The 24,094-nt window shown below is 46.8% G+C and overlaps 1 protein-coding gene across 1 annotated transcript; it reads right to left on the bottom strand.

Annotated features, from left to right (window-relative positions):
- Window positions 1-3,069: 3,069 nt before the first annotated feature.
- Window positions 3,070-23,636, bottom strand: S100A10 (S100 calcium binding protein A10). Its single transcript, XM_060758107.2, has 3 exons — window positions 23,511-23,636; window positions 5,593-5,755; window positions 3,070-3,548 (listed from the first exon to the last, which is right to left on the bottom strand). Exons 2-3 carry the CDS (start codon window positions 5,722-5,724, stop codon window positions 3,384-3,386), a joined length of 297 nt encoding a protein of 98 aa, XP_060614090.1. The 5' UTR covers window positions 5,725-5,755; window positions 23,511-23,636; the 3' UTR covers window positions 3,070-3,383.
- Between the last annotated feature and the right edge of the window lie 458 nt (window positions 23,637-24,094).

Here is a 24,094-nt window from a genome sequence, read left to right as displayed (position 1 = left end):
CAATGACCCAATCCCAAACTGGCGACTTTGTCTAATCCTCCAAATACTCCAATTAATCCCAGTTAATCCTTTGCTGTCCCATGTTCCAAACTGCTATTAAAATGTCCCGTTTTCCCTCCCTTCCTCCCGCTTTCCCCCTTTTGTCCTCCGTTGCTGCAAAAAGTCCAATGTTTTGCAATCAAGGGGAGAAAGCAAGCAGATGGCTGTCGGAAATATTAAACATTAATTAAGTATTTTTAATTACAAAGATTTGAGTTAAGCACTGAAAGGGTTAAATGGATGCAATAACTCAGCGAAAGCTGTAGTTCAATATAAGCAGCTGTGCCTGTAGCTTTGTAGGCCTCAGTGTTAGTTTGCCTCAGTCTGTGAGAGGTCTCAGTGTGTTGAAGGCATCAGTGGAGAAAGGCCTCAGAGTGAGGAAGGCCTGGTGTGAGAAGCTTTGTAAAAGAGTAATGTGATTGCCTCAGTCTGTGAGAGGTCTCAGTGTGGGAAGGCCTCAGTGAGAGAAAGGCCTCAGAGTGAGGAAGGCCTGATGTGAGAAGCTTCGGTGTGAAGGAAGCCTGTACCTCTGTTCCCATCAGCCCTAGCTCCTGCTTACTTAGCGGTTTGTAAACAGTAATGTGATTGCCACAATCTGTGAGAGGTCTCAGTGTGGGAAGGTCTCAGTGGGAGAAAGGCCTCAGAGTGAGGAAGGCCTGGTGTGAGAAGCTTTGGTGTGAAGGAAGCCTGTACCTCTGTTCCCATCAGCCCTAGCTCCTGCTTACTTAGCGGTTTGTAAACAGTAATGTGGTTGCCTCAGTCTGTGAGAGGTCTCAGTTTGGGAAGGCCTTAGTGGGAGAAAGGCCTCAGAGTGAGGAAGGCCTGGTGTGAGAAGCTTCGGTGTGAAGGAAGCCTGTACTTCTGTTCCCATCAGCCCTAGCTTCTGCTTACTTGGCAGTTTGTAAACAGTAATGTGATTGCCTCAGTCTGTAAGAGGTCTCAGTTTGGGAAGGCCTCAGTGGGAGAAAAACCTCAGAGTGAGGAAGAACTGGTGTGGGAAGCTTCGGTGTGAAGGAAGCCTGTACTTCTGTTCCCATCAGTCCTAGCTTCTGATTACTTAGCAGTTTGTAAACAGTAATGTGATTGCCTCAGTCTGTAAGAGGTCTCAGTGTGGGAAGGCCTCAGAGTGAGGAAGGCCTGGTGTGAGAAGCTTTGGTGTGAAGGAAGCCTGTACTTCTGTTCCCATCAGCCCTAGCTTCTGCTTACTTGGCAGTTTGTAAAAAGTAATGTGATTGCCTCAGTCTGTAAGAGGTCTCAGTGTGGGAAGGCCTCAGTGGGAGAAAGGTCTCAGAGTGCCTGTAGCTTAGTAGGCCCCAGTGTTAGTTTGCCTCAGTGTTAGTTCATCTCAGTGTGAGAGGCATCAGTCTGTAGGGGTCTCAATGTGGGAAGGCCTCAGTGGGAGAAAGGCCCCACAGTGTCTGTAGCTTAGTAGGCCTCAGTGTTAGTTTGCCTAAGTGTGAGAGAGGCATAAGTCTGTGGGAGGCCTCAGTGGGAGAAAGGCCTCAGAGTGCCTGTAGCTTAGTAGGTTTCAGTGTTAGTTTGCCTCAGTATGAGAGAGGCATCAGTCTGTTAGAGGTCTCAATGTGGGAAGGCCTCAGTGGGAGAAAGGCCTCAGAGTGTCTGTAGCTTAGTAGGCCTCAGTGTTAGTTCACCTCAGTGTGAGAGAGGCATCAGTCTGTTAGAGGTCTCAATGTGGGAAGGCCTCAGTGGGAGAAAGGCCTCAGAGTGTCTGTAGCTTAGTAGGCCTCTGTGTTAGTTCGCCTAAGTGTGAGAGAGGCATAAGTCTGTGGAAGGCCTCAGTGGGAGAAAGGCCTCAGAGTGCCTGTAGCTTAGTAGGTTTCAGTGTTAGTTTGCCTCAGTATGAGAGATGCGTTAGTCTGTGAAAGGTCTCAGTGTGGAAAGGCCTCAGTGGGAGAAAGGTCTCAGAGTGCCTGTAGCTTAGTAGGCCTGTGTTAGTTCACCTCAGTGTTAGTTCGCCTCAGTGTTAGTTTGCCTCAGTGTGAGAGAGGCGACAGTCTGTGAGAGGTCTCAATGTGGAAAGGCCTCAGTGGGAGAAAGTCCTCAGAGTGCCTGTAGCTTAGTAGGCTTAAGTGTTAGTTCGCCTCAGTGTTAGTTTGCCTCAGTGTTAGTTTGCCTCAGTCTGAGAGAGGTGACAGTCTGTGAGAGGTCTCAGTGTGGGAAGGCCTCAGTGGGAGAAAGGCCTCAGAGTGCCTGTAGCTTAGTAGGCCTCAGTGTTAGTTCACCTCAGTGTTAGTTTGCCTCAGTGTTAGTTTGCCTCAGTGTGAGAGAGGTGACAGTCTGTGAGAGGTCTCAGTTTGGAAAGGCCTCAGTGGGAGAAAGTCCTCAGAGTGCCTGTAGCTTAGTAGGCCTCAGTGTTAGTTTGTCTCAGTGTGAGAAGTCTCAGTGTGGGAAGGCCACAGTGGGAGAAAGGCCCCAGGCCTGGTATGAGAAGCTTTGGTGTGAACGAAGCCTGTACCTCTCTTCCCATCAGCTTCTGCTTACTTAGCTGTTTGTAAACAGTAATGTGAGTAGATGAATAGGTACCACTTTGGTACCACCTTGAAGACACACCGGCAATTCGATCAGGAAGGTGTCCATGGACAAGCTCCTCAGCATGGAAAATGGAACAATAGTGCCCCCCCCCCCAAGGCCAGCGTCGAGCACAGCTTCCAGATAGTGGAGAAATGCTAAGAGAGGACAGAGGAAAGGCAAAGCTACTCAACACCTTCTTTGCCTCGGTCTTCTCTCAAAAAATAAGCATTGCTCAACCTGGGGAGGATGGAGCAGAAGATGGAGAAAGGCAGGACAGTACAGGAAAAGGGACAGTGCAGGAATATCTGGCTAATCTAAATGAACTCAAGTCTCCAGGATCAGATGAGACACATCCAAGGATATTACAATATGACCAATAGGGGAAATGCAGCATTGTATAGGTAAAGAGGAATATCTGGCTACTCCAAATGCATGGATCGCCCTTGTGGTTTCTTCCAACTCTAGCATTCTTGTTCCAGGAAAACAAATGCTACGTAGTAGGAAACAAACAAACAAAAATGTTTTATTTCACAATTAAGAACATGCGGGGGAAAATAAAACAAGCCAGCACCAGCAATGGGAATAGTTTGGGGGTCGCTAACATTTTGGGGGAAAGGATTCTGGGAAAAGGGCCGAGGACGAGGTTTCGTTAAGGATTTGGTCATTTCTCGATTGTTAGGCCGGAAACAGGGATGTGGCACTTTGAAGCTCAAGCAGGCTTGGTTCCAGTAGGATCCAGAAGACTGGAAGACTCCTTAGGGGCAAAACTGGCACACCCTCAACTCCGCGGGAGGAAGGAATCTCCTTTCGCTTCAATACTTCTTCCCCGTGGGCTTCATCTTCTTCACATAATACTCGTTGCAGCCGTTGGTGAGCCCGGCGAACAGGGAGAGGTACCCCTCGAAGGTGATTTTTCCGTCCCGACACTCTTCCAAGTTCTTCATGATACGATCGATGGCCATGGGGTCTTTCCGGTTCTGAACGGGAAGCACAAATAATAATAATATGACATTATATACTTAGCTTCTTATAATAATAAACTTTATTTATACCCCGCCACTATCTCCCATTAGGGGGTTCACTAAGTTATGTTTATTTTTTGAGAGAAGACTGAGGCAAAGAAGGTGTTGAGCAGTGTAACGAATCCCTTACCTTCGCTACCTGCCTGATACCTTAAGGGAGTGGGCCTGGCGAAGCCACGGCATCCATTTTAGAGAAGGGAGACAGGGAGAAGCCATCTTAGTTTAGGTTTGCCTTGAAGGGGCGTGTTCAAGTCTTGGAGGGAAAGTTAGAAGGCTAGGATTGGTTAGGAAGATTTTAGTCAGTTGGAGTTGGGAACTGTTAGAGAGAAGTGTTGGTGTTAGTGAGAACGAGTTTGGGTTTAGTGAAGAAGATTGGGTCAGTCTTTTGTGAAGTATTCAGAGTAGCTATTGAGAACATAGCTAGAATACTGTGTGGAGCAGTACCCCGTTAGTAGTCTGTTCAATTCCTAAGGAAGTCTAGTTCAGGGTTTTTGGCTAGATTCCTAAGGGGCATTTTTGGGAGTTACTTTCAGAGATTCATTTCCTGAAGTAATTTTCTGTGGTGGAACTTTGAAGACTTGTAACCCAGAAGTTTTTAAGATCTTTACTCTAACGCAACCACAAGCTTTTTATGCCAGTATTTTACTGAAACCATTAAGCATTTGTACCTGAATTGTTCAAGCCTGTTCAATAAACGTTCTTGTTATTTTTATCAACTTATACCAGCCTCAGTGTGAATACCTTTGTGGTCATAGCAAATTACTAAAGTCAGCTTCACAGCAGTCTCTAAGAAACTATAGTGGCACAGTGAGTGTTACTGAACAAACTCTCAATATTACCTCAGCCTGATTAGTATAGGAATGGTGGCAGCGGAATTCTCTTGAAGAATCATTTTAAGTCTCTCAGTTCTAGTGGTTCCCAGTTCCTAGCTTTTAACATATACAGTTGGTTCAACAACCATAACTCCCTCTACCTTTTGTGAGTTTCATAATTTTAGTCTGAGCAGAATTGGGATTTATATTATTATATATATTTCCCCGTCTACCCTAACGCAGCCACAAGCTTTTTATACCAGTATTTTACTGAAACCATTAAGCATTTGTACCTGAAATATTCAAGCCTGTTCAATAAACGTTCTTGTTATTTTTATCAACTTATACCAGCCTCAGTGTGAATACCTTTGTGGTCAAAGCAAATTGCTAAAGTCAGCTACACAGCAGTCTCTAAAAAACTATAGTGGCACAGTGAGTGTTACTGAACAAACTCTCAATATTACCTCAGACTGATTAGTATAGGAATGGTGGCAGCAGAAATCTTTTGAAGAATCATTTTAAGTCTCTCAATTCTAGTGTTTCCCAGTTCCTAGCTTTTAACATATACAGTTGGTTCAACAACCATACTCCCTCTACCTTTTGTGAGCTTCATAATTTTAGTCTGAGCAGCGTTGGGATTTATTTTATTATATATATTTCCCCGTCTAGAAATAAATTAATTTAAAATTTTCTCTTCTCTATTATGCTCGCTGTGTTATTATATATTTGGTGAACAGTGTGAGGTGTTTTGTTATAAGCAGCCTTTCCTCTGTCCTCTCTTAGCAATACCCCACCATCCATATCATCTTCTTGTGCTTCCTTTTGCTATGGAGATGTAGTAATCAAGTCTGGCTCCATTCTAGGTACTAATGGATAGATAGATAGATAGATAGATAGATAGATAGATAGATAGAGTGCCAGGCTTCCATAGCAAAAGGAAGCACAAGAGGATAAGAGAGAACAGAGGAAAGGCAAAGCTGTTCAACACCTTCTTTGCCTCAGTCTTCTCTCAAAAATAAAAATTGCTCAACCTGTGGAGGATGGAGCAGAGGAACATCTAGGTGGGACATCCCTTGAAGATAGTTTGGAGACTCTTGCTTGCAACCAATGACAAACCGTTCGAGAACTTAGCTTGCATTTTATCTCCATTCCGAATCATCTAAACCCCATTTGCGAGACAGTCTCACCTCCATATAGCCCGGGACCTCCTTCTCCATCAGTTGCCGCAGGTCTTCTTTGGTTAGGTAGTTTTTGTCTCCTGCAAATTTATGAAACGTCAGCATGACTGTTTCCATGGCGTGTTCTAACTGGGACGGCATCTTGGTGCGGTGGTCTGGATCCGGTTTGTACCTGAAAAGTGAAAGAGACGTTGAGTATTGTGAGTCCTATCCGAAGATGGAATAAGAGTACGTTTTCCTTTTTTTGTTTTGGAGCTTGCATGAGTTTCCTGCTCTAAAGTGCTCCTTTTTCAAATATGTTTTTCCTCCCTCTTTCCACATTCTTTCCATAACCCCACCGCTGCCTGCAATTGCCTTTGATCTGAGGGCCTTTGTGCGCAAACTAGGCGCACCATCTGGTTCCTATCTGGAGAGGTCTCCGCTTGGGGCAGATGGAGTTGGCCGCAATCCCTGGGAGATCCTTGCCAAAGGAATGCCCATCTTCCCCATCCACCTCCTCAAGCACTATCCCTCTCCTAAGACTTAGCTGGCAAAGAACATGACCACCAAACAGTTGAGAAGCTAGAAGTCTAGGCAGACTCCCCAAGGAAGACCCTGTAGCGGAACTGGACATCCTAACAATTCTACAAGATGGAGAACTAGAAGTCCAGGTGATGCCTCACGATGGATGGAGAGGTGCTCAGCTGCAGACAGATGAGCACTTTCTCTCCCAGACCTGCACGCCATATACATTATTTCCAAGGCCAGGAGGCAAGTTCTCTGTTTCTTACTCTAGAGGAGGCATTCGGCTGCAGGAAGGTGAACATGTTTTCTCTCCCAGGCTGCACTACAGCAGCAGCCATGCACTCTTTCCAAGGCATTTTAAGGAGGTAAAGAAGAGTGATGACCTCTTGGAAGAGGAGAGTAGTTTTCAGGACATGAGGGTTTTCTTTTTGTTTACTAGGGGATTAATAACAAAAATTATGATGCAGAAAAGTAAAGATGGAGCTGAGATCAGCTCCCACTTGCTTTCGTGTCGGGTGGGTTTTTGTACCGGGAGAACCCTTATTGTTACGAGCTCCCGAAGTACCGAAGGTGCCAAAAAAAATGGACGAAATGAAAAAAACCAATTCCGCACACAACTCTACTCTCTAAGATGGACTTTGTGACCAAAAAAGAAGTCCAAGTGACTTCCCAAGGCAGACTCTGTAACCAAATGAGAAATCCAGATGATTCCCTTGTGACCGAACTAAAATACCAGATGACCACCGAAGAGAGACCCTGGAGCTGAAGTCCAGGTAACTTAAGATGGACCCTATGGCTGAACTAGATCTCCAGGTGGCTCCCCATGATGGACCCTGCAGTCAAACGAGAAGTCCAGGAGACTCCCCAAGATGAACCTTCTGGCCAAACGAGAAGTCTGGGCAATTTCCCATGTTGGACTCTGCAGCTGAATGAAACTCCCCATGAACTAGAAGCACAGTTGACACTTCAAGGTGGACACCATGGAGGATCTAGAGCCCAAGTGACTCTCCAAAATGGACCTTGTGACCAAATGAGAAATCCAAATGACTTCCTAAGGCAGACTCTGTAGCTAAATGAGAAATCCAGATGATTCCCTTGTGACCGAACTAGAATACCAGATGACCATCCAAGATGGGACCCTGAAGCTGAAGTCCAGGTAACTCAAGATGGACCTTATGGCTGAACTAGATCTCCAGGTGGCTCCCCATGATAGACCCCACTGTCACACGAGAAGTCCAGGAGACTCCCCAAGATGAACTTTCTGGTCAAATGAGAAGTCAGGGCAACTCCCCATGATGAACCCTGTAGCTGAATGAAACTCTCCATGAACTAGAAGCGCAGTTGACACTTCAAGATGGACACCGTGGAGAATCTAGAGCCCAAGTGACTCTCCAAAATGGACCTTGTGACCAAATGAGAAATCCAAGTGACTTCCCAAGGCAGACTCTGTAGCCAAATGAGAAATCCAGATGATTCCCTTGTGACCGAACTAGAATATCAGATGACCACCCAAGAGGGACACTGCATCTGAAATCCAGGTGACTCAAAATGGACTCTATGGCTGAACTAGATCTCCAAGTGGCTCTCCATGATGGACCTTGCAGTCAAACGAGAAGTCCAGGAGACTCCCCAAGATGAACTTCTGGCCAAAAAAGAAGTCCAGGCAACCCCTCATGATGGACTTTGCAGTCAAATGAGAAGTCCAGGAGACTCTACAAGATGAACCTTCTAGCCAAGCTAGAAGTCCAGGCAACTCCTCATGATGGACCTTGCAGTCAAATGAGAAGTCCAGGAGATTCTCCAAGATGAAACTTCTGGCCAAGCTAGAAGTCCAGGCAACTCCCCATGATGGACTCTGCAATCAAATGAGAAGTCTAGGAGACTCTCTAAGATGTACCTTCTGGCCAAGCTAGAAGTCCAGGCAACTCTCCATGATGGACCCTGCAGCGGAATGAAACTCCTCATGAACTAGAAGCGCAGTTGACACTTCAAGGTGGACACTGTGGAGAAACTAGAGTCCAAGTGATTCTCCAAGATGGACATTGTTTTTGAATGAGAGGTCCAAGCGACACTCATAGAGAACGTGCCGAAACTTCCAGGACTGGATGTGATCTCCACATTACACTACACAACTTCCAAATGCTGAAGTTCTAAGAGTTTTTGGATCTACTCAGATTTCTATCCCTCTTTCTATCATCTTCCCTCCCTCCTTTCCTTCTCGCTCGGGGACACAAGGAATGATTCATCTCGCAAGCTGAACTTTCCACCTCTTTTTCGAGTAGCAGATTTCGGCGCAGGGCAAAAGAGGCAACGGGAGTGATTCCAATTGGGGTGAACATTAACTGGGCATGCCGACGCCCGAGGGTGCGGTTCCACGAAGCTGTACAACTCCTGGTTGCTGGCAGCAAGCCGACTAGACTGTTCGTAACTTGCTGAGCTCTCCATGGCATGTGGAAGCTTCTGGAAGGAATCCTACATTCCTAAAATGCCCATAGAATTTACTGGTGGGTTCCTGGACATGCTCAATGGTCCTGATATGAGTGTCTCCTCAGACTGGTAACTAATGGTTTGAGAACTGGAGATAGTCTGTGGGCCCCATCGATGAGTCACATGGAGAAAACTCATATCAAGATGAAGGGGAAGTAGCTCAACAGTCAGGAAGGAAGCAAAGAGGTTGACGTACAGAGCACAAAGGAGAGAAGGAAGGAAAGACTACAAGGGTCATCTAGCTGAGGATTAATAGTTCCTAAAGATATCTCTGCGTGGTGGTAGACCTTCTCTCCATGCTCCGACCACCATTGCTCTGGCTTCTGAGGGAGAGAAGAGCAGCCACGTATTGTGCCTCATAAGAGACACTCTCTCCATGCTCCAACTCCCATTAACTCTTCTTCAAGAAGAGAAGAGCATCCATGTATTGTGCCTTCACCCAAAGACTCATGATCCAAATGCCACTAATTCTTCCTCTGAGGGAGAGAAGAGCAGCCATGTATTGTGTCTCAACCCAATGGCTCAAAAGAGACCTTCTCTCCATGCTCCAATTCTCATTACTCTTCTTCAAGGAGAAAAGAGCAGCCACATATTGTGCCTCAACCCAATGGATCACGAGAGACTTTCTCTTCATGTTTCAACTGCCATTCACTCTTCATCAAGGAGAGAAGAGCAGCCACATATTGTGCCTCATAAGAGACCTTCTCTCCATGCTTCAACTCCCATTAACTCTTCTTCAAGAAGAGAAGAGCATCCACGTATTGTGCCTTTACCCAATGGCTCATGATCCAACTGCGTTCATCCTCTGAGGGAGAGAAGAGCAGCCATGTATTGTGCCTTTACTCAATGGTTCATGATCCAACTGCATTCATTCTTCCTCTGAGGGAGCGAAGAGCAGCCATGTATTGTGCCTCAACCCTATGGCTCTTAAGAGACCTTGTCTCCATGCTCCAGCTCCCATTAACTCTTCTTCAAAGTGGGAAGAGCAGCTATGTATTGTGCCTCAACTCAATGGCTCATAAGAGACCTTCTCTCCATGCTCCAACTCCCATTAACTCTTCTTCAAGAAGAGAAGAGCATCCACGTATTGTGCCTTTACCCAGTGGCTCATGATCTAACTGCATTCATTCTTCCTCTGAGGGAGATAAGAGCAGCCACGCATTGTTCCTCAACCCAATGGATCATGAGAGACCTTGTTTCCATGCTCCAACTCCCATTACTCTTCTTCAAGGAGGGAAGAGCAGCTACGTATTGTGCCTCAACCCAATGGCTCATGAGAGACTTTCTCTTCATGTTTCAACTGCCATTCACTCTTCATCAAGGAGAGAAGATGGTCACTTGTTGGCCTGATAGGTGTATTGTGTCCAAATTGGGTGTCTATTCGTCCAGTGGTTTTTGAGTTATGTTAATCCCACAAACTAACATTACATTTTTATTTATATACTAGATTGGGGACCCGGTGCTGCCCAGGTTATTTGAGATAGACATTGTCTATCAAGTTTGGTCTTTATCAGTTATTTATATGGCTCGCAGTGGTCTCAGGAAGTTAGTGAAGGTACTGCGAGTCCCATCATCTGTGGTCCATCCTCCTCCAAACAGCACCGGGATGTAGAGTGGGTCATGGGGGCTCTGTGTGCCAAGTTTGGTCTTGATCAGTCATTAATGAGGGGTGAAGCAGTCTTGGGTAGGGAGTGGAGGTACCTGAAGTCCCATCACCCATGGTCTGTCCTTCTCGAAAGTGCACCAGAATGTAGAGTGGGTCATGGGGCTCTGTGTGCCAAGTTTGGTCTTTATCGGTCTTTGTTGGGGGTCACAGTGTTCTGTGGGAATCGAAGGGTTGGAAAGTACTATAAATCCCATCCTTTGTCCAGCCTCCCCCAAACCTCGGGGGCACATAAAGGGGGTATGTTTGCCAAGTTTGGTCTTGATCAGTCATTGGATGAGGATCGCAGCAGTCTCGGCAAGCGAGTGGAGGTACTTCAAGTTCCATCATCCATGGTCCACCCTCCAGTAGGGCGTAGAGTAGGTCATGGAGGCTCTGTGTGCCAAGTTTGGTCTTTATCGGTCTTTGTTGGGGGCCACAGTAGTCTGTGGGTATCGAAGGGTTGGAAAGTACTACAAATCCCATCCATTGTCGAGCCTCCCCAAACCTTGGGGGCACATAAAGGGGGTCATGGGGGTTATGTTTGCCAAATTTGGTCTTGATCAGTCATTGGATGAGGATCGCAGCAGTCTCGGCAAGCGAGTGGAGGTACTTCAAGTCCCATCATCCATGGTCCACCCTCCAGTAGGGCGTAGAGTGGGTCATGGAGGCTCTGTGTCCCAAGTTCGGTCTTTATCGGTCTTTGTTGTGGGAACTGAAGGGTTTGAAAGTACTACAAATCCCATCATCTGTTGTCTGTCCACTCCCAAACCGCACCGACGTAAAATGCATCATCGGGGTTATGTGTGCTAAGTTTGGTCCAAGTCTGTCACTCGTGCAAGTCTCTGTGGCCTGTGAAAGTGAGAGCCAATCAGAAAGCTGCCGTACGTCCGCCCTCCGCATACATACATACATACATACAAACATTCACTTTTATTATCTATATAGATATAGATATGATGATGATGATTAGTCTGAGAGGCAGGGAAATGAACATTTGCAAGCCACCCCACGGGCCCATTTTGGCTCTGAATCCCTTGACGGCTTCCAATCGAATGTTCTCACGGAGCAAGCGAGGGAGTCTTCCAAGCACGAGGAACACAAAATCCTTGCAAGCTAGGAAGGAATTTGGTCTCCGCAGAAGGATCCTCACAGTGCCAACCGTTGCCTCTTGGGTGTTCCCACTTTTGATAGGGCTGGGGAGGGAGGCAAGCGTGATCCGCTCTTGCTAATCTTCCCGATGGTGAATCAACAGTGTTTAAGAGCTCTTGGCAACCTTTGCGGGCTTCCTCCCCTTCTCGGCGGCAGAGCTGCACACAGTGCACAGTCCCAACGCGGAGGGATGGGTGCGGCCCTGGCTCGGCTGGCATTTTCTAATGCGAAGGGGGAGAAAGCAGACTTGGGGAATGAGTGTGCAGAACCGTTCCCGAAAGCATGCGCGTTGGAGGAGAGTGGGTCAGAGAGAATCAAAGGCTTAACGCTACCGAAGCTCCGTATTCTGCAACGGCTCGGAAGTTTGCTTTTGTAGTTGGCTTTGCAACGGAAAAGCTCCACTGCAGGCCCGGCTCCCTTCCCTCTAATCAAGGCTAATTAAGTCCTGCTCATGAAGCAAAAGAGAGACCACCAAGGAATACCGAGTGCCGTAGGCTCTATCTTATAGCAAGACAATGGCATGAGTATTGCATGCTGAGGGAAACTCTGAAATCGACTGATGACTCAAAGGCACATGAGGCAGCATCATGTCACAGTTTGAACATTGGATGAGGACTCTGGACACGAAAGCAAGCGGGAGAGGGTACTGTTCCCTCTCCTGTTTTTCATGTCATGTGGCCCCCAGTATGAAAATAAGTTCCACCCGAAAGCAAGCAGGAGAGGGTACCGTTTCCTCACTTGCTTTTCGTGTCATGTGGCCCCCGGTATGAAAATAAGCTCGACACGAAAGCAAGCAGGAGAAGGTACTGTTTCCTCGCTTGCTTTTCATGTTGTGTGGCTCCCGGTAGGAAAATAAGCTAGACACGAAAACAAGCGGGAGATGGTACTGTTTCCTCACTTGCTTTTCGTGTCATGTGGCCCTCGGTACAAAAATAAGCTAGACACGAAAGCAAGCAGGAGAGGGTACTGTTTTCTCACTTGCTTTTCATGTCATGTGGCCCCTGGTACGAAAATAAGCTAGACACAAAAGCAAGTGGGAGAGGGTACTGTTTCCTCGCTTGCTTTTCGTGTCATGTGGCCCCTGGTATGAACATAAGCTCAACACGAAAGCAAGCAGGAGAGGGTACCGTTTCCTCACTTGCTTTTCGTGTCATGTGTCCCCCAGTAGGAAAATAAGCTCGACACAAAAGCAAGTGGGAGAGAGTACCGTTTCCTCGCTTGCTTTTTGTGTCATGTGGCCCCCGGTACAAAAATACGCTCGACACGAAAGCAAGCAGGAGAGGGTACTGTTTTCTCACTTGCTTTTCATGTCATGTGGCCCCTGGTACGAAAATAAGCTAGACACAAAAGCAAGCGGGAGAGGGTACCGTTTCCTCGCCTGCTTTTCGTGTTCTGTGGCCCCTGGTATCAAAATAAGCTTGACACGAAAGCAAGTGGGAGAGGGTACTGTTTCCTCATCTGCATTTCGTGTCATGTGGCCCCCGGTACAAAAATAAGCCAGACACGAAAGCAAGCGGGAGAGGGCGCTGTTTCCTCGCCTGCTTTTCATGTCATGTAGCCCCCGGTTCGAATCCCTGCTTGGCCATGGAGACCTTGAGCACATTACATTTTGACGTGCATCACTCCTTGTAGGACTCCGTCCTTTGGTCCAATTCCTCTGATTTCAGTGGCATCGGGGTATCTACCATTGCGACAATAGTATCATAATCACTGCGAATTACGAGATCCCAAGGCTAGCTTACAACATCGTTGCAACTGCCTCTAAAGTCAATCTCTCCATGTCCTGATACTATGAGATTACTCATCAGACAGATAGGGCACTAACACATTTTTTCCAGTCTTCTGCCGATCAGGGAGTGGTTTTTTGTTGAGCAGACAGCTCAGCGAAAGGATGATGAGGCCACTGCAGAGGGAGCATGAAAGATTTATAAGCAGATGCAAAGCTTTCAAATGCAACTAAGAGGGTTTTTTTAGTCGTTTGCTGCTGATGCAAATAAGCTCATAAGAAAGGATATAGTATTGAAATGTGTGTGTGTGTATGTGCCGGTGGTCTCCCATCCAAATATAAGCCAGGACTTAAGTTCCAAGATCAGATGGAATTTATGTGGTATTCAGTCAATTCCATATCCAAAGTGCTATCTATGCCTGGTGTCCAAAAGCTTGTTCCCAGAACCATGACTTCAATTTCTTCCTAAACGATAGGAGGGACAAAGCCGATCTTACTTCTTACAGGCCGGGGCCCACAGCCGAGAAGGCCCTGCCTCTCGTCCCAGCCAGACGTACTTGCAATGCTGGCTGAAGTGAGATCAGGGCCTCCCTGGATTATCTTATCTGGAGGCAGGACATAGAGGGAGATGCGTTCGGACAAGTAAGCTGGGCCCACCCATTGGATTTATGCCCACTCCATGAATTTCAATGACCTTTCTTAGGCAGCGAGTGGCTCAGAGGTGGTTTTTAGAGTTGTGCATGGAAACATTTTCTTTTGGTACATCCGTTCTTTCGTTACCTTCGGGAGCACATAACGGGAAGGCCCCTCCTGGTACGAAAATCAGCTCGACATGAAAGCAAGCAGGAGCCAATCCCAGCTCCTTGCCTGCTTTTCGTGAGCATGTGGCGCTCCATTCCTCCTTGCCTTGGAAAGAGTGCGTGTGTGGCATCAGACCCAGAAAGTACGTGCGCCTGCCTGCAACTGAGCACCTCTTCTAGAGTAAGAACAAGAACTTGTCTCCTTGCCTCGGAAAGAGAGTGCGTGTGTGGCGTGCAGGGCCAGAAAGCACGTGTGCCTGCCTGCAACTGAGCACCTCCTCTAGAGTAAGAACAAAAACTTGCCTCCTTACCTCAGAAAGAGAGGGCGTGTGTGGCATGCAGGGCCAGAAAGCACATGTGCCTGCCTGCAACCGAGCACGTCTTCTAGAGTAAGAACAAGAACTTGCCTCCTTGTCTTGGAAAGAGAGTGAGTGTGTGGCTTGCAGGCCCAGAATGCACATGCGTCTGCCTGCAACTGAGCACCTCCTCTAGAGTAAGAACAAGAATTTCCTCCTTGCCTTGGAAAGAGAGTGCGTGTGTGGTGTGCAGGCCCAGTAACCACGTGCGCCTGCCTGCAACCGAGCACCTTGTCTAGAGTAAGAACAAGAACTTGCCTCCTTTCCTCGGAAAGAGAGTGCGTGTGTGGTGTGCAGGCCCAGAAAGCACGTGCGCCTGCCTGCAACTGAGCAGCTTCTCTAGAGTAAGAAGAAGAACTTGCCTCCTTGTCTCAGAAAGAGAGTGTGTGTGTGGCGTGCAGGCCCAGAAAGCACATGCGCCTGCCTGCAACCGAGCACCTCTTCTAGATTAAGAACAAGAACTTGCCTCCTGCCTTGAAAAGAGAGTGCGTGTGTGGTGTGCAGGCCCAGAAAGCACATGTGCCTGCCTGCAACCGAGCACCTCTTCTAGAGTAAGAACAAGAACTTGCCTCCTTGCCTCAGAAAGTGCGTGTGTGGCGTGCGGGCCCAAAAAGCACGTGCGCCTTCCTGCAGCCTAGTGCCTCCTCTAGAGTAAGAGTGAGAACTTGCTTCCTTGCCTCGGAAAGAGGGTGTGTGAGGCGTGCAGGCCCAGAAAGCATGTCTGCTTTCCTGCAGCCTATAGCTTCTTCTGTAGTAAGAACGAGAACTTGCCTCTTTGCCTTGAAAACAGAGTGCGTGTGGAATGTAGGCCCAGAAAGCACAGGCGCCTGCCTGCAACCAAGCGCCTCTTCTAGAGTAAAGCAGCTTAAATATCTAAAATGATGGGAAGGGGGGCCTGGGAAGCCCCCTCCCTATAATGGGCCGATAGAAAACAGATATTTTGGCGCCCCAGAACAATAACACCTCCCTCCCGATTTCAGGAGTTTCCCAAGAAATGGACTGAGGCCCCCACTGAAAGCCAGGACATGAAACGGGTCAAGATTTCACCCCAAAAGCACAAGCCTTTTGCCTGCTCATTTTTTTGAAATGTCTCCACCAATCTCTGGGATTCACTGGCGGTCTCCCATATAAGTATGAACCAAAGATGAACATGTTTAGCTTGCTTCCAAGAGTAAACGGGATGTGATCCCTTTGGGTTGTTTAGCCTTGCGCTCAGCTATAAATGCCAGCCAAAATTCAGACATTTGGCTCCAATTCCGCCCAGTTACACATCTTCACAATTCACTGCATTTCTGCAAAATTTGCAAAAACACAATGGAGTTGCACAAAGTCTAGCGTTCTCTGGCAGAGTGCTGGCACCTCTCCAAACTACAGCTCCCATGATGTTATATCATTTGAGGCATGGTGGTCAAAGTAGTGCCAAACTGGGGGCGAGGAAAGGAGACACCCCCATTTTCTGCTCTAATCCGCTCTATTCTGTCTGAGTTCATTTGGAATTCTCCAGAGTAATTATAAATCAGCCTTTCCAAATGGCCAGGCATGAAATCAAGAGTTTCGAGCCCCACCCTACTCTCCAAAACTGGAAGAAGGAAAGGCGGAGAATTGGACTTTCACCAGGATGACGGTTCCTGTCATCTGTTGGAAAAAAAGGGATGTTCCCGCCAAACATGTGGGCTCCCACGCCAGTCTAAGTAGGCCACTAAAACTCACCAAATCTATTCACGTCCTCTTTCAATCCCTCCAAACTTTAGTCAGGGACTGCTTCATTTCCTAGGCGTGCAACTACATAGTAGTAAATGAATACAGTTTGACTTCACAGAAACTGCCCTGACTAGATACTACGGAATCTTGGAAGTTGTAGTTTTACAAACTACTTCGCTGCCCAAGAGGACTGGGGCCTCCTCAAACTACAAATCCCAGGATTCCATAGTCTTCAGTCATGGCAGTTCAAGTGGGGTCAAACTGCATTCATTCTTCAGTAGAATAGTGTGCGGTATCCATTTCTCCCATTTCATTCGGTCTTTCGTTTCCTTTGGGGGGCATAAAATGGGACTCCTGGTACGAAAATAAGCTTGACACAAAAGCAAGTGGGAGAGGGTACCGTTTCCTTGCCTGCTTTTCATGTCACGTGCCCCCGGTAAAAAAATAAGCTCGACACGAAAGCAAGTGGGAGAGAGTACCGTTTCCTCATCTGCTTTTCATGTCATGTGCCCCCCGGTAAAAAAACATAAGCTCGACACGAAAGCAAGCGGGAGAGGGTACCGTTTCTTCACCTGCTTTTCATGTCACGTGCCCCCTGGTAAAAAAATAAGCTCGACACGAAAGCAAGCGGGAGAGGGTACCTTTTTCTCACATGCTTTTCATGTCACGTGACCCCCAGTATGAAAATAAGCTTGACACAAAAGCAAGCAGGAGAGGGTACCTTTTCCTTGCCTGCTTTTCACGGCACGTGACCCGCGGTATGAAAATAAGCTTGACACGAAAGCAAGCGGGAGAGGGTACGTTTTCCTTGCCTGCTTTTCATGTCACGTGATCCCTGGTATGAAAATAAGCTCGACACGAAAGCAAGTGGGAGAGGGTACCGTTTCCTTGCCTGCTTTTCATGTCACGTGCCCCCCCGGTAAAATAAATAGGCTCGACACGAAAGCAAGCAGGAGAGGGTACCGTTTCCTTGCCTGCTTTTCATGTCACATGCCCCCCGTACGAAAATAAGCTCGACACGAAAGCAAGAGGGAGAGGCTACCATTTCCATGCCTTCTTTTCATGTCACGTGCCCCCCGGTAAAAAAAAAAAGTTTGACACGAAAGCAAGAGGGAGAGGGTACCGTTTCCTTGCCTGCTTTTCGTGTCAAGTGGCTCATGGAGAACTGCCACATGCTGTTTCCCCCAAAGCCTTGCCTGTTGGGCCAATTGGAGGAGAAGAACGCTGTCGGCCTCGCCCGCTGCCTGCCTTGCCTGCTGCCGCTCGTGTCCTCTGCAGACCGAGGGGGAAAGCATCACAGGAGAAAGTGTATCTTAAGTAACTGATGCTTTTAATCTAGGTCGTAATGAAGGATATAAGGACACGATGGGAAGGGGAGAGGAATTCCTCCCCATTGCTGCCAGTTAAAGAAGAAGTGAAATAGTGGGGCTGGCAAGGCAGGCACTCACCCACATCTCTGCAAACTGAGTTCAATGGACTTTGCTTCCTTTCCAGCTGGATTGACCCAAGCAAACATGCAAATAATATCCTATCATCTTCTTTCTGGCTATATATATATATATATATATATATATATATATATTCTTATCAAGGTAAAGTTTCACTCCTGGTTTAATCACAGTGCAAGCGCTATGCCACTCCCTGGAACTGCATGCACAAAACACGGCATGGTTGCTTTGGGCTCTAGATTTGCTTGGCCTCAAACCAATTTGCTTTGGTTTCGCCTCCAGCTTGCTTTGCCAATCGAACAGGGAGGCTAACCCAGACATAAGTCTGTGGGTGCATTCGGTGCCTAAAGCTATGGGATCCTGGGAGCAGTAGTTTCCCCTCCTGAAAGGAATCAAGATTTGGATGATATGTAATCAGGCAGCGTTTCTCAATCTGTGGGTTCGCGATCCCTAGGAGGGTTGTGAGAGGGTTTCAGAGGGGTCGCGGAAGACCATCAGAAAACACATATTTCTCATGGTCTTAGGAACCCTTTTGGCAGAGAAGGTTGGAGACCTCTCCGCCTGTCCTTCTCTTCCTTTTTGGAAACAGAGGGTGAATCCCCCCACCAAAATCTCTCCTCCGCTGTGATTGGCCAGCCTCTCAGACAAGGGGAGGGCTGTTTCTCAGACTCCAAGTGGGGAGGGGAGAGCAGGCGTGTTTGGTGTGAAGGAGAGCATGTGAGGTGCCAACATGTTCCTTCAAGGCATGGTGTTTCAGTGTGGGAAGTTTGGCCCAATTCTATCGTTGGTGGGATTCAGAATGCTCTCTGATTGTAGGTAAACTATAAATCCCAGCAACTACAACTCCCAAATGTCAAGGTCTATTTTCTCCAAACTCCACCAGTGTTCACATTTGGGCATATTGATTATTTGTGCTAAGTGTAGTCCTAATCCATCATTCTTTAAGTCCACAGTGCTCTCTGGTTGTAGGTGAACTACAACTCCAAAACTCAAGGTCAATGCCCACCAAACCTTTCCAGTATTTTCTGTTGGTCATGGGTCGCCTCTGGCTGAGAAAGGCGGTATACAAATGCGGTAAATAATAAATAAATGGGAGTTCTGTGTGCCAAGTTTGTTTCAATTCCCTCACTGGTGAAGTTCGGAATGCTCTCTGATTGTAGGTGAACTATAAATCCCAGCAACTACAAGTCCCAAATGTCAAGGTCTATTTTCTCCAAACTCCACCAGTGTTCACATTTGGGCATATTGAGTATTTGTGCTAAGTGTAGTCCTAATCCATCATTCTTTAAGTCCACAGTGCTCTCTGGTTGTAGGTGAACTACAACTCCCAAACCCAAGGCCAATGCCCACCAAACCTTTCCAGTATTATCTGTTGGTCATGGGTTGCCTCTGGCTGAGAAAGGCAGTATACAAATGCAGTAAATAATAAATAAATGGGAGTTCTGGAGGCCAAGTTTGTTTCAATTCCATCATTGGTGGAGTTCGGAATGCTCTCTGATTGTAGGTGAACTATAAATCCCAGCAACTAACTCCCAAATGTCAAGGTCTGTTTTCTCCAAACTCCACCAGTGTTCACATTTGGGCATATTGAATATTCGTGCCAAGTTTGGTCCAGATCCATCATTGTTTGAATCCATAGTGCTCTCTGGATGTAGGTGAACTACAGCTCCCAAACCCAAGATTAATGCCCACCAAACCCTTCTAGTATTTTCTGTTGGTCATGGGTCGCCTCTGTCTGAGAAAGGTGGTATACAAATGCGGTAAATAATAAATAAATGGGAGTTCTGTGTGCCAAGTTTGGTTCTGTTCCATTGTAGGTGGAGTTCAGAATACTCTTTGATTGTAAGTAAACTATAAATCCCAGTAATTAGAACTCCCAAATGACAAAATCACACACACCCCACGCACAACCCCACCAGTATTCAAATTTGAGCCAAATTTCAACCAGTGAATGAAAATACATCCTGCATAACAGATATTTACATTACGATTCATAACAAAATTAGCAAAATTACAGTAGCAACGAAAATAATTGTATGCGTGGGGGGTCAACACAACATGCAGAATTGTATTAAGGGGTCGCGGCATTAGGAAGGTTGAGAAACACTGGGATAGACCTTTGTGCTGACGGAAATGTTGCTGGTTCGAATCTGGGGGCTGGGGTGAGCTCCCATCTGTCAGCTCCAGCTTCTCAATTCAAAAGCTGGATTTATGAACACCAAGGCCGTTTTTTTCCATAGAGCATTTGACCATATTTCACAATTTTTGGCAAATAAGCCTTTTGGGAATGAGGAACTGAGCAGGACTGCAATTTAGTATAGCTGCAGGGGAAAAAAGTTGTTTTCTGTTTGCTTGGTTATTTTCCCCCCGGAGAGCCAATGTTGCTCAATGAGAGATCATGTTCTCCATTGAGACACATAGGGAAAATAACATAAACGGAGGCACCAAGTATTGGGAAGGAAGGGGGGGGGGGGAAATGTGAGTGTTGTTTCAATCCATGGGTGGGTGACAGAAAGGTGGAGCTGTCCTGCAGAAAAGACTTCATTCCTGCGGTTCCGGGAAAGGGAGTGGCGCTCCCGAAAGCCACAGTGTGCCATTCCCTACTGAGTCAATCGGGTGGGACCGCTCCCCTTGCCTCTCCTCAATGCCCCAACTGTTCTTGGCCGGCGAGATGGATTTATTCCTGCCGACGACAATGTGACAGTTTAATGCCACCGGTTACCAGGAATGCCAGAAAGAAAGTGCCCTGGGAACCCATTTGAGAAACACACAAGTGCCCGAAAACTCATTTGTGAAACACCCAAGTGCCTGAAAATCCATTTCTGAAACACACAAGTGCCCAAAAACCCATTTGTGAAACACACAAGTGCCCTGGAAACCCATTTGTGAAACACACAAGTGCCTAAAAACCCATTTGTGAAACACACAAGTGCCTGAAAACCCATTTGGGAAACACCCAAGTGCCCTGAAAACCTATTTCTGAAACACACAAGTGCCTGAAAACCCATTTGGGAAACACACAAGTGCCCGAAAACCCATCTGTGAAACATAAAATTGCCTGAAAACGCATTTGGGAAACACACAAGTGCCTGAAAACCCATTTGTGAAACACACAAGTGCCTGAAACCCATTTCTGAAACACACAAGTGCCTGAAAACCCATTTGGGAAACACACAAGTGCCTGAAAACCCATTTGTGAAACACACAAGTGCCTAAAAACCCATTTGGGAAACACACAAGTACCTGAAAACACATTTCTGAAACACACAAGTGCCTGAAAACCCATTTGGGAAACACCCAAGTGCCTGAAAACCCAAGTGTGTAAAAACCCATTTGGGAAACACCCAAGTGCCTGAAAACCCAAGTGTGTAAAAACCCATTTGGGAAACACCCAAGTGCCTGAAAACCCAAGTGTGTAAAAACCCATTTGGGAAACACCCAAGTGCCTGAAAACCCAAGTGTGTAAAAACCCATTTGGGAAACACCCAAGTGCCTGAAAACCCAAGTGTGTAAAAACCCATTTGGGAAACACCCAAGTGCCTGAAAACCCAAGTGTGTAAAAACCCATTTGGGAAACACCCAAGTGCCTGAAAACCCAAGTGTGTAAAAACCCATTTGGGAAACACCCAAGTGCCTGAAAACCCAAGTGTGTAAAAACCCATTTGGGAAACACCCAAGTGCCTGAAAACCCAAGTGTGTAAAAACCCATTTGGGAAACACCCAAGTGCCTGAAAACCCAAGTGTGTAAAAACCCATTTGGGAAACACCCAAGTGCTGAAAACCCAAGTGTGTAAAAACCCATTTGGGAAACACCCAAGTGCCTGAAAACCCAAGTGTGTAAAAACCCATTTGGGAAACACCCAAGTGCCTGAAAACCCAAGTGTGTAAAAACCCATTTGGGAAACACCCAAGTGCCTGAAAACCCAAGTGTGTAAAAACCCATTTGGGAAACACACAAGTGCCCTGAAAACCCATTTGTGAAACACACAAGTGCCTGAAAAGCCATTTGGGAAACACACAAGTGCCTGAAAACACATTTGGGAAACACACAAGTGCCCGAAAACCCATTTGGGAAAACGGAGACGCCTTCAACTGTTGTCCTGTGTTGCAAACAGCATACAACTCACTATTTTTTATTCATAAGCAGAAAAGGAGTTTATTGGAGGGCTGTTTTTTGTAAATCCCCAGCATTGGGATCATATGCCAAGTCATGTTGTGGGTCCAAATGGGCACCCAATTCTAGGTTTTGGAGCCCCAAATGGAGCCGTTCCATCAAATGGATGAAACGCCCGAGGCCTACCCAATTTGGGTTTGCCTTCAAGCTCTCTGTTAACAAAAGACAAGCCTATAAATGTCAAGACTCGGAGGTGGTTTTGCCATTTCCTTCCTCTGAAATAGAGCCAACAGCACTTGGGATTGGTTGAGCGGTGGTGGTTCAAAGTGGCATCAAACTACATTGATTCAACTGTGTAGATGTTCCTCAAGAGGGAGGAGAACTCAAAACCCAGTATTGGCTTGGCTCAGGATAAGGCGGCTCTGGATATCTATCTGTCTGTCTTTGGACTTTGGATATCTATCTATCTATCTATCTATCTATCTATCTATCTATCTATCCATCCATCCACCCACCCACCCATCTAATCTATCTTCATCTCTCTCTCTTTCTCTTACTATCTATCTATCCATCTAATCTATCTCTCCCTCCCTCCCTATCTATCTATCCATCCATCCATCCATCCATCTATCTATCTATCCATCCATCCACCTATCCATCCATCTAATCTATCTCTCCCTCCCTTCCTCTCTCTTCCTATCTCTCAGGGAGATGGAGCGGTATATAAATAAAGTTTTATTATTATCTATCTATCTCTGTATCTATCTCTGTATCTATCTCTGTATCTATCTATCTATCTATCTATCTATCTATCTATCTATCTATCCATTCTCCCTCCTTCCTCACTTCCTTCCACTTTCAGTCTCTTATCTATCTATCTATCTATCTATCTATCTATCCATCACCCACCCACCCACCCACCCATCTAATCTATCTTCATCTCTCTCTCTCTCTTACTATCTATCTATCCATCTAATCTATCTCTCCCTCCCTCCCTATCTATCTATCCATCCATCTGCCCACCCACCCATCCATCTAATCTATCTTCATCTCTCTCTCTCTTACTATCTATCTATTTTTATATCTATCTGTCAATTGATCGATCTATTTTTCTATCTATCTATCTATCTATCTATCTATCCATCCACTCACCCACCTATCCATCTAATCTATCTCTCTCTCCCTCCCTATCTATCTATCTATCTATCCATCCATCCATCTATCTATCCACCCACACATCTACTCTCTATCTATTTTTCTATCTATCTTTCTATCTTTCTATCTATCTATCTATCTATCTATCTATCTATCTATCTATCAATTTACCTATCTATCTATTTACCTATCTATCTATCTATTTACCTATCTATCTATCTATCTATCTATCTATCTATCTATCTATCTATCTATCAATTTACCTACCTACCTATCTATCTACCTATCTATCTACCTACCTATCTATCTACCTATCTATCTACCTACCTATCTATCTATCTATCTATCTAATCTATCTATCTGTCTAATCTATCTATCTATGTATCTATCTACCTACCTACCTACCTAATCTATCTGTCTGTCTGTCTGTCTGTCTCTCTCTCTCTCTCTCTCTATCTCTCTATCTCTCTATCTATCATCTGGAATGAGGTCCCAGCTAGTTTTCTCCTGACTCAGCCTAAAGGCTGCACCCAACTGGAGGCTCAGGATCCCTCTTGCCCTCCCTACAATTTGGCCTCCCAACTTAAAGAGAGGAGACCCCAGACCCAAATCTCCCCCCGACTCAACTCCAACGTTGCCTTTCTCTGTTTCCTGCTGAAGAACCCCAAGGGCAAAGTCGGGGAAAGAGTCCAGGGAAGGGGATCCAGAGGGGAGAGGTCTCCGTGCGTAAAAGCGCACAGGCTCTTTTGCGCTTTTACGCACGGGTTTGGAGAGCTCCCCAAAAGCAGGGCATCCCAGGGTTCCCCGTTAGAAGGAGGCGGCGAGGGAGGAGAGGCACTCACCGAGGAGGAGGAGGAGGAGGACGTGGAGGAGCAGCCCCGAGCGATGCCTGGCAGAGAGGGAAAGAGGACTGACCAAGACACCGCCTCTGCAGAGGGCCTTCCTTCGCCAGGGATGGGCTGGGCCGGGCTGGGGGGGGGGGGGGGGGGAGGGGGGAGGAGGCAGGCAGATGCCGGAGGCGGGGACTGGCCCTTGGAGAGGAGCCAAAGCGGGGGAAAGGCCAGTCCAGATGGGGAGGGAAGCAGAGGAGTCCCCACCCAACAAGCTCAGCCTTTCCCCTTTCCCTGGATCAGTTCCTCCTCTCTCTGCTTTGCAAGAGGAACTCACCAAGAAGCTGGTCAAAAGTAGGCTTGTGAAAGACTCCTAGAGTTGGAAAAGTCCCCCAAATGCCTCTTCTGCCAGGCAGGAAGGCACCATCAAAGCATTTCCAAAAGATGGCCATTTAGCCTGGAGGAAACCATGAAAAGGAACCATTAAAAAAACTCCAAAATCAGGGCAGTCAATAAAGTAGACAGGAAACAATCATGGTCAGCAAACACCTCCCAACAAAGGATTCCCCCTTAGGTAGAGACCTCCAAGGCCACCC

Source organism: Anolis sagrei, chromosome 12 (assembly GCF_037176765.1).
Source record: "Anolis sagrei isolate rAnoSag1 chromosome 12, rAnoSag1.mat, whole genome shotgun sequence".
Classification (NCBI taxonomy): domain Eukaryota; kingdom Metazoa; phylum Chordata; class Lepidosauria; order Squamata; family Dactyloidae; genus Anolis; species Anolis sagrei.
The sequence above is the reverse complement of the archived record's forward strand: the minus strand, read 5'-3'. Positions and strand labels throughout refer to the sequence as shown.